The following is a 15885-nucleotide window of genomic DNA, read 5'->3' as shown; positions in this document are numbered from 1 at the left end:
GATTTTTTTTTTATTTATTGTAGAGATGAGGTCTCGCTGCCCAGGCGGGTTTCGAACCCACAGGCTCAGGCAATCCACTCACCTCAGCCTCCCAAAGGCGTCGGATTACAGGCTGAGCCACCGAGCCCGGCTCCAAAAGAATGTTTAATGAACATTCCATTTTAGATTTTCTATCTTGGCCAGGCATGGTGGCTCAAGCCTATAATCCCAGCACTTTGGGAGGCCAAGGTGAGAGGATTACCTGAGCCTGAAGGTTCAAGACTAGCCTGGGCAACATGGTGAGACCTCATCTCTACAACAAAAAAAATCAAAAAATTTTTTTAGAGGCAGGCGTGGAAGCGCATGCCTCTAGTTGCGGCTACTTGGAAGGCTGAGGGGGAAGGATCGCCAGAGCCCAGCAGGTTGACAGTGGGGTGGCTGTGAGTGTGCCACTGCACTCTAGCCTGGGTGACAGAGTGAAACTCCAACTCAAAAAAATATATGTATATTTTCTGTCATATCCCTATGGGATTTGTCACTGCATACTCCAGAAACCCTGCATATTACAGGTATTACCAAATATTGGCCAAAATTCTTTCTTCACTTGGTTTTACCTCATTTTACTAATTATTCTATTAAAAATTTTGCTTTCTGATTAAGCCTTATTTACTTTTTTGATAGCACAAATACATAATTATTGAGGAAGGGGACCAGCATTACCATTCCACTTAAAAGAAAGCATAATCATTTAGTATTCCCTAGAATAACAAGAAATAATGCCTTACAACAAAAACAGCACTCTTAAATTAAAAACTGAAGCTGGGGAGGGAGAGAAGAAAAGAAGGGAAGGAAGAATGCTAAAGAAATACAAAACATCAAGCAAGGTAATTTATATTTAACTAATTCTTAAGTTTTCATATATATATGGAAACATAAGAATAGGCTGGGTGTGGTGGCTTCCAGCACTTTGGGAAGTCAAGAAAGGAGGATCACTTGAGCCCAGGAGTTCAAGAGCAGCCTGGGCAACATAGTGAGACCCTGGCTCTACAAAAATAAAATAATAAGCTGGGTATGGTAGCACATTCTGGTAGTCCTAGCGTTGGGAGGTTGAGAAGAGAGGAATGCTTGAGCCCAAGAGTTCAAGGTTGCACTGAGCTATGATTGTGCCACTGCACTCCAGCCTGGGTGACAGAGTAAGACTCTGACTCTAAAAAAATAAGAAAGCACATTCAGAAGAACAAGCAGGTTTCATACTCATCTCCAAATATTCTCCGAAATAAAGACTGCTAAATATCACTATTTTGCTAAATAAAATATATGCAAATAAGTAAATATACTGCAAGCCATATATATAATGAGATCCAAAAGCAGTCTGCATGCTCACAGCCACAGCACGTACCTTTGCACGCCAAGGAATCCCAGGAGAGCGAGATCTGGCTGCTTATTTAGTCGAAGAACACATTCCCAGTAAATGTCTTCCTCACGGTCATTGTCCAAAGCATAGAGCATGAACAGTGGTGGGTACAGCCGAGGTAGCAGCACAGGAAGCAGGAGTCCAGAGCTTGTTACTACATAACTGCAAAATGTGAGGATAGGAGAGAGGAGCACTGAGATTAACACTGAACCAAGGATCCAAGACACAGCTTCAGTTTCTGAAGTCAAAGCAGAGATAGGAAACTTTAAGGACGTTATAATACTCCTGTAGTCTGCACATGGGGAGTTGACATGAGGACCTCGACTATGGCCCAGAGTCTCATCTTGGACAAAACTATGGATTCTTTTCATTAACTCATATCTAACTGATCACCTACTCTTCCCATCTTGAGGCTGAGTTCTCTGTAGTTCCTTGAGGCTGGCATGACGCTAGCTCACTGGCTCAGCAACCCCAGTGCTCAGTCATCTGTGGCTGCTCTTGCCTGGGAAGGACTAGTGACTTTGAGACCTGGAAGGGGCCTGAGAAGGCACCTTATCCACCACATCATTTTAGGAACAAGGCCTAGATCTAGAGAAGACACACTCCCTGGCACTGCATGGACAAGGTCGTCTAGTTCCCACTCCGTCTTCAGCCTACCCAACTCCACTCACCCTGGCTCTGGTGATTCGGATCTGGAATCAGATTTCCCAGTGCAAAAGGATTTCCTTTCGGTTGGTGGAGGAGCAGAGAGAGGAATCGTGCTGCCCTCTTCAGGAAGCTCAGGAAATAAGAACCTAAGGAATAATACAGAATTCTACAATTATACTCTAGAGTGGCCAAAAAGAGGAAAAACACGTTTCCATTTATCAATCCACATAACAACCAATGAAAGCAAACTTTATTATCAACTAAGTATTTCAGTTCCGAGTTTCTATTTTTTTTTCCTAAAGAGAGACAAGGTCTACCTCTGTCGCCCAGGCTAGAGCCCAGTGGCGCAATCAAAACTCGCTGCAGCCTCCAACTCCTGGGCTCAAGCAATCCCCCTGCCTCAGTCTCCCAAGTAGCTGGGATTACAGGTGTATGCTACCACATCTAATTTTTTTTTAAGAGATAGGATCTTGCTATGTTGCCCAAGCTGGTTCTCCCAAAAGCTCTGGGATTACAAGCGTGAGCCACTGTGTCCCGCTTCCCTAAAGTTCTTAACTGATTCTTCTTACAGGATAAGATGAGGAGTGCAGCTACTGAATAATACCACTAAAAAGTCTTCACATGTTATGGTTTCTCCTGACTAGCTCTTAAGGAAAGGAAAATTCTGATCTATATGAGATATGTTTCATACTAGCAAATCTCATCAGAGGTCAACCTGCATTAACTCTGGGCAAAGACCATTATTCTCAGACTAGAAGCAAGTAAAACACCAGTGGAAACGAAAAGCTTAACATTAAGGGAAAAATGATAAATTACAGAAGATTTGCTGTTAGTTTTTAGCATTTTCTCATTTACATAGATTCAGGGGTTCTGCCACAAGGATAGACTATGCTGTGGTGAAATCCGGGCTTGGGTATACCTGCATTCCCCAAGAGTGAACATTGTCCCCTACAGGCAGTTTCTCATCCATCACCTCCTCCCCTGCTCCCACTTTCAGAGTCCCCAGTATCTATCATTGCCCTCTGTACTCAATGTAAAATTAAAAATTTTTTTAAAAAAAGTCAAATAGCCAAAAATTAATTTTTCACATGGTCAAAGGATTTTTTTCCTAGGCTTTAAGTGTTCCCTAGATCTTCTGACTTCTTGTATCTAGTGGGCACCATCATAAAAACATTATTGTCTCTTTATTTTTACAGACTTAAGTCTTTGCCCTTTGGTGTACAGTCTTCTATATTTATGTGACTGACACCTTGTACCTCTCTCTGCCCTATTCTCTAGTGGGAAAACTAAAAAAGGTCAGAAAGCTTCTCTTCATTGTACACATCCAGTTGCCTTCTGAGCAGAAGCACTCAAAGCCCCATGAACAGTGGACCACAGTTCACACTTCTCTCTCAAAATCTGAAACATTTCCAAATGTTGAGGCTAATAATAGAAAAGTTCTGAGACAAATGCATACATTTCTGTATAATTATCTCACTATGGTATTTACTTGTTGGTTTAAACCACCTCACAAGCTCAGAAGTGCTCACTGGCTGGAGAGCTCTTCTGGAAGAGGCACTGGCTCATTCAGTGGCTTCCTCAAGGTCTCTGCTCCAACCCAGCTCACCAGTCAGGCTTCTCTGACCTTCTATTTAGAAGAGCAGCACTGTACCTCCGGGGCCATCTTCTTTCCTTCTTTATTTTTCTCTATAGCACTAATCACCATTGGACATGCTATGTACATATTCTGTTCACTCTTTTCCCCACTATAAGCCAGCATGATGAGAGCAACATGTGTATGTTTATTCGGTTTTAGTCACTGACAAATCCCTCCAAAACCTGGAATTGTGACTCTGACACAGAAGTACTCAACACTCATTTGTTAAGTAATTGAGTATACATGATGCTTTTGTCAAGGAACGGGACACAGGGACTCAGGGACAAAACTTTACACTGAACTTTATCCATTCTGTGTTATATCTTACAGATATGATTTTGCCTGAAGGACTGAATCTAAATAAGACTACTATATGTCATACCAAAATTAGAATTAAAAAAAATTATTTTAGCCTTCTGTTATACTTAATGAGTAAGAAAGACATAAAAGGAAATAAGCAGCAATGGCTAAGGTTCTCTCTTTTTATGTTTGTAGCATAAACATAATTAAAAACATGTTTTCGCCGGGCTCGGTAGCTCAGCCTGCAATCCCGCACTTTGGGAGGCTGAGGTGAGTGGATTGCCGGAGCCCGCGGGTTCGAGACCCGCCTGGGCAACTTGGCGAGACCTCATCTTTACAATAAATCAAAAATTAGCCGGGCGTGGTAGCGCGCGCCTATAGTTCCAGCTACTTGGAAGGCTGAGGTGGAAGGATCGTGGGAGCCTAGCAGGTCGAGGCTGCAGTGGCCGGGAGCGGCCACTGCACTCCAGTCTGGGCGACAGAGTGAGACTCCAACTCAAAAAAACAAAAAGCAAACAAAAAAAACACATGTTTTCATTATCTAATCTATTTAAGGATCCGTGGCATAAAATCATTTTCTTGACGAATAGATTCTATGACACAGGGGAATATTTACAATTCTTCACAAAATCATAACCTCTAGTCTCAGAGTGAGGCCACGTGGGTATTAGTGTGCACAGTATTCCATAGCTGCAGATTTCCATGAAAAGACCTCTCACCTCACCAGCTGAAAAATTCGCCTAAGATAGGACTTAATCTCCTTGACAGCCTCCTGTAGCAACCGGCGGTTGGCACCCACACCCACATACGTCATTCTGTACACCGCAACCAGGGTCTCCATGAGCCTGCCCAGGGGGTGCAGAGGAGTGTCACAGGCCTGAGCAGGAAGATAGTCAATGAAGTCAGTCAGTAGACATTAGCAGGAGAAATAATCAGTTGATAATAACAATTTCATAAATGATAAATAATTTTCAAAATATCAGGAATCAATTTTTAGACCAGGAATATTCAAATACTTTTAACTTTTCTAAAAGTATTGGGTCTACCCCAATCATATGGAGCTGAAGTTCCTAATCTTCTTAATCAAAGAACACTTAACATCTTGGGAAAACAGCTTCGGAAGTACTGACACGGGATGCCACTAAAGAAAGATTCTACCAGGCCTAGTGATGGGCACCTACAGTCCCAGTTACTAGGGAGGCTGAAGCAGGAGGATCTTTTAAGCCCAGGAGTTCAAGGCCAGCCTGGGCAACATAGCAAGAGCCTGTCTCTACAAAAAAAAAAAAAAAAAAATAGATAAAAATTTTAAAAAATAATTTTAAGAAGATTCTAATATATTTTAAACTTCACAAAAATGATATGAAACTTTACCTTGGAAAAAAATAAATACTGACTGTTGATTATGCTCTGAAACAGTCCTTCCTCAGGTCCTTGATTTCTCATAATTCTCCTTCCTATACCCCCAGCAAGACTTCTCAGACTTCAAATTGTACCTGATCTTATAAGGTTGAGAAGGAAGCAAAGACAGTGTACTGGGGCATGATAGGGCAGGCGTTTCAGCGCCACAATCTCTACTCTGCTAGAGTTCCTAACAAAAAGTTACTTTTAACTCTGATCTTATATACCTCAAGAACCCTCTGGAATACCTTACAAAACTTAAAAAGTTTGATCATGATAATGGGACAATCTTGACGTAGAAATGTGATCTTAGTAGTAAGAGAATTAGAAAAAGAAATGTTTAGATGCAAAAGCAGGATTAGGATTACATTACGATGTGAATCAATTTGATTGATACATTATGGTAGCTGAATTATTAATTCATAAGACCAACGCAATTATGATTTTGTTTACCTTTATTAAGTATTTCTTGATGTCATCATATTTCTCCACAGAGAAGGCTCCCACATGCTGTGGAATGAATTCCAAACTCTCCAGCGTCTGAGTCTGTGAACGACTTAAGATTTCTGGACTATAAAAAGGGAAAGAAAAGCCTATTATTTATGTGTTCTACATCAAGGGGAACATTTACATGAAACACAGTCACCAGGTGAGGCTGACATGGCACATCCAACAGTGCTGGCCCAAATGAGCTCATAAAGGCAAATGACCCACTACTCATGACCCAGTTTATGTAACATTCATTCAAAACAGCATAAGTACTTTGTACCACCTACAACAAATTAATGGAGATTTTGCTCCAGTTTAAATAATGGTGCTGGGAAACTATGATATTAGCTTGAAGAGAAAGCTGGTGACAGACCTGCTAGTGACAAGAGAAATATGGAAGAAAAGTAGGGAGGAAGTTACGGAAAAAGGAAAATAAATTCAAGGACCAAGGAGGAAATGAAAATGAGTTTGAGAATCAAGAGACAGTGCAGGCACTCCAACAGTGACAAGGTGCACACATCACGGTAGAGAGAGGCTTTGGGCCAAGAGGCAGGACAAACATATGCTAGTCGTCAACAGCAACCTCCATCATCAGATTACAACCAATAAGAAACTGGAAACAGTGCATAATCATTATGATTATATTAGATACACAAATAAGATATCTGTGGTAGCAACATGGTTTATATAAAAATTTCGTTTCTTCTCACTTCTCAGAAACACCCAACAATAGTTAACCAAGGTTAACTGGAGGGTTATAGGCCCAAGTATTACACTGCCAGCTGTCAGTGAAGACTGACCATCTGCAGCACACACAAGGGTCAGTTGGTGAATTCTAGTCTTCATCTCTTCTACAAGTAGAAAGAGTAGAAGGTAATAATTATGAACTTAATGAATGAAACACTATAATCAGTTTCTATTTATCCCAAATATAGAAAAAAATTACTTATTTCTACATTGAATTTCTTAAAACACACACACACACAAATAGCAAGTAAAAACATATTATGGTTTGCTGTGAATACCAATTTATAAGGTGTTCAATTAGACAGAATCTAGATTAACCTTTCCAGGCTAGACTAAGAATTAGTATTTGCTAGACTTGACTGTGAGACATTCAAAGTTCCTGAAATATTTTCTAATCTCTGGGATTTAATTTCTATGTAATTATATTATACTTTAGTATATTAACATTATTGAATATTGAAACTCTATTCAAAGAATTTGGTAACTTTTAGAAAACTAGAATATTTAATCATTCAGAATGAACAAACATTTATACTGTGACTAAATGGACACTCTACATTTTCTTCAATTCTTTACCATTAGAAAGCAACTGACATGTGTAAATGAAAATTAGCATAAAACTGATTGAAAAATCAAGTGCGTATAGTTACACATGCAGATCAAAGTAAGCTATCTGGCCAGGTGCAATGGCTAATGCCTGTAATCCCAGCATTTTGGAAGGCCAAGGTGGAAGAATTGTTTGAGGCTAGAGGTTTGATACCAGCCTGGTCAACATAGCAAGACCTCATCTCTACAATAGATAGATAGATAAATAATAAATAAATGTAAGCAGGCATTGGTAAGGTTAATTAAAAATAAAGTAGTCTCAGCGTTAATGATGGTCATTTCTAAGTGATAAATCATAGGTAACTTTGCTTTCTTCTTTGTATTCATCCATACTTCCCAAATTACTTATGAGTATTATATCATTTACATAATAAAAATGTTTTTTGCCGGACTTAATGGCTCAGCTTGCAATCCTGCGCCTTTGGGAGGCTGACGTGAGTGGACTGCTTGAGCCCACGGGTTCGAGACTCGCCTGGGCAGTCTCTACAATAAATCAAAAAATCAGACGGGCATGGTAGCGCATGCTTGTAATTTCGGCTACTTGGAAGGCTGAGGCGGAAGGATCGCTGGAGCCCAGCAGGTCGCGGCTGCTGTGGCCGGAAGTGGCCACTGCACTCCAATCTGGGCAACAGAGTGAGACTCCAACTCAAAAAAAAAAAAAAAATGTTTTTAACTTAAAAAAAAAAGGAAAGTAGTCTCTCTGGTATTTTAATAAGGGCATAGCTCAAACAGACCATTACCTAGAATTAAGCTCAATAAAGTTATAGTTAATTAAGAGGTTTTGCTGCAGGGATTAGTAAATTCTTTAGGTTCAACTGCTAAGAAATGCTTGCACGAGCGGCTTAAGTATTTTGTACCACCTACAACAAATTAATGGAGATTTTGCTCCAGTCTAAATCATGGTGGTGGGAAACTGATATTAGCTTGAAGAGAAAGCTGGTGACAGACCTGCTAGTGACAAGAGAAACATAGTGGCTAAGTAGAATAAAAGGAAATATAAAGAAAGGCAGATGGGGAAAAGAAAAGCAGGAGAAAAGGAAAGATGGAAAAGAGAGAACATCTTAAAATAGAGAAAAGAGAGAAAAAATGGAAAAGTACATCTGAACTGTTCTTTGAGCATCTGAGGCGCGGCACCCCTCCTCTGGCTCTGACAAGGAACCCACATCCATGTGGATGGCTGGCTCCTATGTGCAAGGCATCCTTCTTCCCTAGCTGCTTTTAAGATTTTTCTTTGAATTGTAAAATGATGTGTCTACTCATGAATATCTCTGTTATTTCCCAAGATGGGGTTTCCTCAGCTACTTGAATCTATAGGTTTCATGGCTTTTACTAAACTTTGAGACATTTTCAACCATTATTTCTTCAAAAAATTTTCCATCCCCCATTCTTAGTTCCTCTTCTGGAATTCTAAGGACACACATTTAGACCCCACAGGTCCTTGAGGCTGTGCTTAATTTTTTTTTTAATGTTCTTTTCTATCTGTTGTACAGACTGGATAATTCATATTGATCTGTTTTCAAGTTCATGGTCTCCTCTGCTGCCATCTCTATTCGCTATTGAGTCTAGACAGTGAGTTATTTTGGTTACTATATTTTTCGCTTAAAAATTTTTGATTTGGTTCTTCTTCATATTATCTATTTCTTTGCTGATATTTTAGTTTTAATATTTGTCTCAAGGGTGCTTGTGACTGCTGAGCATTTTTATAACAGCTGCTTCAAAGTTCTTTTCAGACCCTTCCAGCATCTGTGTTATCTTATGGTTGATGTTTGTTGATTATTTCTCCTGAAATAAGTTGAGATTTCCATGGTTCTCGATCGCTGAGTAATTTTCATTCAAATCCTGAAAACTTTGAGTGTTATAAGACTCTGGGTTTTGTTTCTTTTCAATGAAGAATGTTGATATGCATAAAGAAGTAAACGCAGCAGGCTTGAAACTGTTATCTTTAGAAGGACCTGCCTGTAAGACTGACCCTGGGCTGGTACCTGAGAACTAAGCTGGTTAAAAATGTTCCCTATACTGATATGGAACGTTCCTACCAGGTGAGGATGCTTTGCTGTCCTTAAACTTCCAAGGTGTGATTTATGGTGAATACCTGCTTTCCTTCTGGGACCATGGAATTTTGGTCATTGCCAGGCATGGGGTGTGTATGTGACCAGCCCCCAGTAAAGCCTTGGGCACGGAGTAGTCTCTACTGGGCTTCCCAGGGCAGAGACATTAGACACGGAGGCTGCATTTTGCTGCTGGTAGAAGAGTATGTTCCATGGGACCCCTCACAGAGGGGAGAGAGAGGAGCTCACATGCGGACTCCTCCAGACATTACCAGCATCTTCCTACCTCATGATCTGACTGTGTATCCTCAATGCATAGCCATCATCTTACTTGTGAGTCTTTGAGTCCTTCCAGCAAGTCACTGAATGTGTAGGTGACCTTGGGACTCTTTAAGCAGCTGATGTTTTTGCTTCAATCTTCTGTGGTTCCAGTGTCAGTCATTCCTCGAAGCCTTTGCAGTCCTATGTGGGGTGGTTCTGTGAGTGTATCCCTTGATGGTCCGTCTGGAACCTCAGTGGTCACCTATTCGCTTAGTTTTCAAAGTCTTTGGGACACTAGTGAGAATCAATCCAGGTGTGTGCAGGTATGGGCAAGCCCCAGAGTTAATGAACAGTGTTAAGGGGTTGTTTCCAAAGTTCTCTCCCCAACACCTCCCAGCATCTCCCGGGCCTCAGGACTCCCCTGCAGGTCCTGTGGCCAAGCAGTGGGAGGGACAAGAGTGAAGCCAGTATGTAGTGGGGTCTGGCCTTGCCTGTTGGACCTGAGGATCCACCAAAATGGAAGAAATTTCCACCCTCAAGTCTTGGATTCTGAGAGCTGCCTGCTCACAGTTGCTCCAGCTGCTGCCATCGCCCCCTCACCACAGATGCCCTGGTGGCAAAGGCAGAAGAGAAGAGAGAAAAGGAGATAACAGCGCCGGGGACATGCCCACTCCTCTGAGCATGAGGAGTCCCTTTCAACTCCTGGAGCCAGAACTGGTGTGTATCTATCCACACTACAGCTCACTTTCAGGTTTCAGGGTACGCTGAGTTCAGGATGAGAGACACTGGAGCAAGTAAACTCACCACTCGTCTTGTGGTGCTTTGAATTTGGCTGTTCCTCCTCAATCCACTTGTTGACATTTACTTTTCAGAGCACTTGGGTAGCTGTCCGTGTATTCTGTCCAGCTTTAGCAGTTGGGCTCAACAGGGGATAAAGGAGGTGTGTTTGGATCCACCTTCCCCAGAAGCAGAAGCACATCATCAACATTTAAATGAAATGCAGTGAGCCCTGACTACTTACTGGTCTTAAGTTTTGGCTTCCTAATGTGCTCTGCCCTGTACTGGGCACTCACTCACCTGTCCCTGTGCTGGCGCCGATTGGTGGTCAAGGCCACGGCAATGTTGTCCCATGCTTTCCAAACCTCCCCTTGGCCAGGGCCTTCACAGCCCAGCTGGCGCCAACACTCGTCAAACACAGCTTTCCACTTCTCATCAGCTGGCACAGCCAGGCTCCCCAGCTTCCTGCTGAAAGAATCACATTACCCTTTCAAAAAGCATTTCTCTTGTACCAAATCGTTCTGAAGAACACAAACTTTCTAATATACAGCTGGGAATGCTTTTGCAATCAAAACTGCCTAGACCAATAGTGGTTCTATTTAAAAAACACCAAATTAAAAATTTTAATGGATTGTTTTTACTAATGCTCATTAGATACTAAAGTACATGGACTGTCAAGTACAAAGCATGTCAGAATTGATTTGCCTCCTACAATTCCACAGAACTGATACTGTAAAACTGAATTCTGTGACAATGAGGACTTTCTAAACTTTGCACATTTCACAGTGAGAATTAAGAAATGTATTACATACTAGGTTCTAAAACTACTCTAAGAATAAACACCACACAGAAAATAACTCTCAGAACAAAGAATAGAAGGTGCGACTAAATATAAAAATAAAGAATTTAAAGCTGTAATCAACAAAAAAAAACATGCTGAAAACTTGAAAGAACATAATATAATATACTTAGATTTTGCCTTTTTAATCTCATATATGTAGAGTGTACTATCCACTTGAGGAGTGTGTGTGTGTGTGTGTGTGTGTGTGTGTGTGTGTGTGTGTAAAGTGATCTTTTCAAAATCAAGTCATGTAGGAATTCCACTGAAGAATGTTCTTTCAGTCAATCTGGACAACTGCTCCATTAGCATCAGGGCTACTCTCACATATGGATCTTTTCCTTTAAACACTTATGCTCTAAGGCTTATAATCCAAGCCAAGATGATAGATTCAGCTATCTACAGCAGTGTCAGTTGACAATTCAAGGAAGTTACACCTTGTTAAAAAAAAAAAGACTTTAAAAACTGGATTTTGCTTTTAAAATATTAACCAGCTTTGATAAAAGCAAGACAACTGAGAACATTCAATAATGAAGTCAGACTGAACACCAGTTACTCACAAAACTTTTGGTTTGTCTTTATCACTCTCGTACAGGCTAGGTTTGAAGTAAGTTCCGGTGATTTTTATCCCAGATCCCCATTCACCACTAAAATAACCTTCAATGTAATCTCCATTTGGCATAGTCAGTGTTCCCTAGGAAAAGTCAGAGCATAAAATATGGAGTTAGAAGAAATAAATATAATTTTAAAAATCATGAGGTAAAAACACTAAATGGTTAACTAACTTGCTCTTTACCAGTTTCCAAGTTGTTAAAAAACAAACAAAAAATGTGCACATACATGTCCAAAAAGAGTGTATGTAAATAATCCATGGGGAAAGAAAAAAAAATCACAGGAAAAGCTGAAAAATATTTTGAGCTGTATAAAATGAACACACAACATGTCAACATTTGGGCTGGGTGCAATGGCTCATGCCTGTAATCCCAACATGCTTTGGGAGGCCAAGATGGGAGGGCTGCTTGAGGCTAGGAGTTTGAGACCAGCCTGGGGAACACAGCAAGAACCCATCTCTTCAAAAAAAAAAAAGTCGGGCTCGGTGGCTCAGTGGCTCAGCCTATAATCCCAGCACTTTGGGAGGCCAAGGCAAGTGAATTGCCTAAACCCGCAGGTTTGAGACCAACCCAAGAAACTTAGCGAGACTTTGTCTCTACAGTAAATAAAAAAAATTAGCCAGGTGTGGTAGTGTGCATCTGTAGTTCCAGCTACTTGGAAGGCTGAGGTGGAAGGATCTCTGGAGCCCAGCAGGTCGACGCTAGGACGGCTGTGGGCCATCTGGACGATAGAGTGACTCCAACTCAAAAAAAAACCAAAAATCAAAATTTATGGAATGATGCTAAAGCAGTGTTCAGAGAGAAATTCATAGCTGTTAATACCTGTCTCAGAAAATAAGGCAGATCTCAAATCAGTAAGTGGAAATTCCACCTTGCAGGGTGCAATGGCTCATACAAAGAATTCCAGCACTTTAAGAGGCTGAGGCAGAAGGATCGCTTGAGGCCAGGAGTTCAAGAACAACCTGAGCAATATAGCAAGACCTTGTCTCTAGAAAAAAATTAAAAAATTACCCAGGCATCGTGGCACATGCCTGTAGTTCTTGCTACTTGAAAGGCTGAGGTGGGAAGAACCAGAAGGGCAAGGCTGCAGTGAATTATGATTGTACTACTGCACCCCATCCTGGAAAAAGGAGTGAGACTCTGTCTAAAAATAAAAATAAATTCCACCTTACCAAACTAGAAAAAGAGGAACAAACTAAACCCAAAGCAAGAAAGAGAAAAGAAATAATAAAGCTTAGAGTAGAAATCAATGAGCTAGAAAAAAAAAAGAGAGAAAAATCAATGAAACCATGAAACCAAAAGTTGCTTAACTAGACTCATCAAGAAAAAAAGAGAAGACATTAATTTACAAAATCAGGAATGAAGCAATGAATATTACTACCTACCTTGTAGAATTAAAAAGGCTGGCAGGTGCTATGGTTTGATGTGTGTCCCTTCCAAAATCTGTGTTGAAACTTAATCCCCATTAATTACCACTGTGGCGGTATTAAGAGGCTGGGCCTTTTGGGGGAAGTGAATAAGAATGGAGCCCTCAAGAAAATGTACCTTAGAAAAGGGCTGGAGGGAACTAGCGTAGGCCCTTTTTGCCCTCTGCCTTCTGCCATGTGAGTACTCGACAAGAAGGCCCTCACATGGGATGTTAGTGCCTTCAGACTTTCCAGCCGCAGAACTGAGGAAATAAATTTCCCAGTGTATGGCATTTTGTTATAGTACTAAAGTAGAACAGAATACTAAGAGAACAGCTTTATGCTAACAAATTAGATGACTCAGATGAAGTACAAAAATTCCTAGGAAGATAAAGATGACCAAAATCAGCTCAAGAAGGAATAGCAAATCTGAATAGTCCTATAACAAGAAATTGAATTAGAAGTTTAAAATTTTCTCACAAAGTAATACTCAGGCCCAGATGACTTCACTGGTGAATTCTCCCAAACATTCAAAGGAGAAATAGTACTAGGGCTTCACAAACTCTTTCAGAGAACAGAGGAAGAAGGAACACTTCCCAAATTATTCTATGAGGTCAGTATTATCCTGATATCCAAGACAAAGACATCACGAGAAAATAAAACTATAGACCATTATCTTTCACAAACATAAATGCAAAACTCCTCAACAAAATATCAGCATTAAATCCAACAGCATATAAAAAGGACTATACACCATGACCAAGTATGATTGATCCTAGGAAAGCAAGGCTGGTTTAACATCAGAAAAGCAACCAATACAATATACCATATTAGTAGAATAAATGACAAAAGCCACATGATCAGCACAACAGACTAATAAAAACCACTTTAACAAAAATGCTCTTCTCCTAAAATAGGGAACAATGTCAAGATGTCGACTCTTACCATTTTTCTATTCATTCTATTGGAGATTCTAGCCAGTATAATCAGACAAGAAAAAAAAAAAGCCCTTCCACATTGTAAAGAAAGCAGCAAAAATGTCTTTATTTGCAGGTGACATAATTCTGTATGCAAGAACTCCTAAGAAATCCACAAAGAAATTACTAAAGCAAATAAATAAATTCAGTAAGGTTTCAGGATATAAGAACAAAAAACAAAACCAGTTGTATTTTTATATAATAACAATGAACAAGCCGAAAATGAAATTAAGAAAACAATTCAAACAATTATTTTTGCAATCGTATCAATAAAACACTTAGGAATAAATTTAACCAAAGAAATGCAAGATGTTTACACTGAAAACTACAAAACATTACTGAGAGGAATTAAAGAAGATCTAAATAAATTGCAAGATGTTTCATGTTTTATAATTTGGAAGATTCAATATTATTAAGATGAAAATTTTCTCCAAATTAATTTATAGGTTCAATGCGATCCCTATCAAAATCTCACCTGACTTTATTGCAGAATTGTACAAGCCAGTTCTAAAATTTATATGAAAAGGCAAAGGATCCAGAATAGCCAAAATAATTTTTAAAAAGAACAAAGTTTGAAGACTTCATTACTTGATTTCACAACTTATTAGAAATCGATAGTAGTTGAGACAGGATGGTATTAGTATAAGAAGATACATGTTAATCAATGGAATATAATTGAGAAATACACAGATTTTATGGTGGATTAATTTCAACAAGGGTTTCAAGATTCAATAGGAAACAGTGCTGGGGAATCTGAATATCCACATGCAAAAAGATTCACTTAGACTCATAACTCAAATCGTGCATAAATACTACCTCAAAGTGAACCACAGACTGAAATATAAGAGGTAAAATTAAAACTTTTAAAGGAAATCACAGGCCAAGACTTCAGATGTGACATCAAAACCATGATTTATAAATTTTTTTTATAAATTAGACTTCATGAAAATTAAAAATTTTGCGCTTCAAAAGACACTATAAAGAAAATAAAAGTTGCAGAGTGTGTGAAAAGATTTGCAAATCATACACCTGATAAAGGACATGTATCCTGAATATATAAAAGTTACAATTTAACAATACAAACAAACACACTTTAGGAATGGGCAAAAGATTTGAGTAGACGTTTCACCAAAGAAGATATATGAATCATTAATAAATAAGCACACAAAAATATGCTCTACATTATTTGTCACTGGGGAAATACAGATTAAAACCAGAAAATACTACTTCATGCTCACTGGCACGGATATAGGAAAAGAGAAAAACAAGAAATATGTTTTGATATGGAGAAATTAGAAACCTCATATACTGCTGATGGGAATGTAAAATGGTATGATCACTTTGTAAAATAGTTTAACAGTTTCTTAATATATTAAACATCAATTTGCCCAGCAATTAAACTCCTAGATATCTACCCAAGAGAAATGAAAATGTATGTCTATACAAGAAGTTGTATTCAAATATTTATAGCAGTATTATTCACAATAGTCTAAAAATAATCCAATGTCCATTGACAGGTGAATGAATAAATAAAATGTGGTTTTGAAATACTGTTCAGCTCGGGCTGGGCTTGGTGGCTCACATCTGCAATCCTAGCACTTTGGGAAGCTGAGGAGGGAGAATTGCTTGAGCCCAGGAGTTCGAGACCAGCCTAGGCAACAAAGTGATACTTTGTCTCTACAAAAAGTAAGAAGGCTCAGCCTGTAATCCCGCGCCTTTGGGAGGCTGAGGTGAGTGGATTGCCTGAGCC

At 39.6% G+C, this 15885-nt stretch overlaps 1 protein-coding gene across 1 annotated transcript in view; it reads right to left on the bottom strand.

Moving 5' to 3' along the window:
* Nucleotides 1-15885, bottom strand: part of ALS2 (ALS2, alsin Rho guanine nucleotide exchange factor) — a 79659-nt gene that overhangs the window by 3948 nt on the left and 59826 nt on the right. The window contains exons 24-29 of the mRNA XM_008069243.2: nt 11702-11835; nt 10604-10771; nt 5829-5946; nt 4697-4854; nt 2065-2187; nt 1379-1555 (exon numbers count right to left, since the gene is read on the bottom strand). Of these exons, the coding sequence (XP_008067434.1) occupies nt 1379-1555; nt 2065-2187; nt 4697-4854; nt 5829-5946; nt 10604-10771; nt 11702-11835 (878 nt within the window). The remainder of the gene's footprint in view (nt 1-1378; nt 1556-2064; nt 2188-4696; nt 4855-5828; nt 5947-10603; nt 10772-11701; nt 11836-15885) is intronic.

This window comes from Carlito syrichta, unplaced genomic scaffold (genome assembly GCF_000164805.1).
Source record: "Carlito syrichta isolate Samal-C Ts95f unplaced genomic scaffold, Tarsius_syrichta-2.0.1 Scaffold311878, whole genome shotgun sequence".
NCBI lineage: Eukaryota > Metazoa > Chordata > Mammalia > Primates > Tarsiidae > Carlito > Carlito syrichta.
This window is presented reverse-complemented; position numbering and strand designations above follow the sequence as displayed.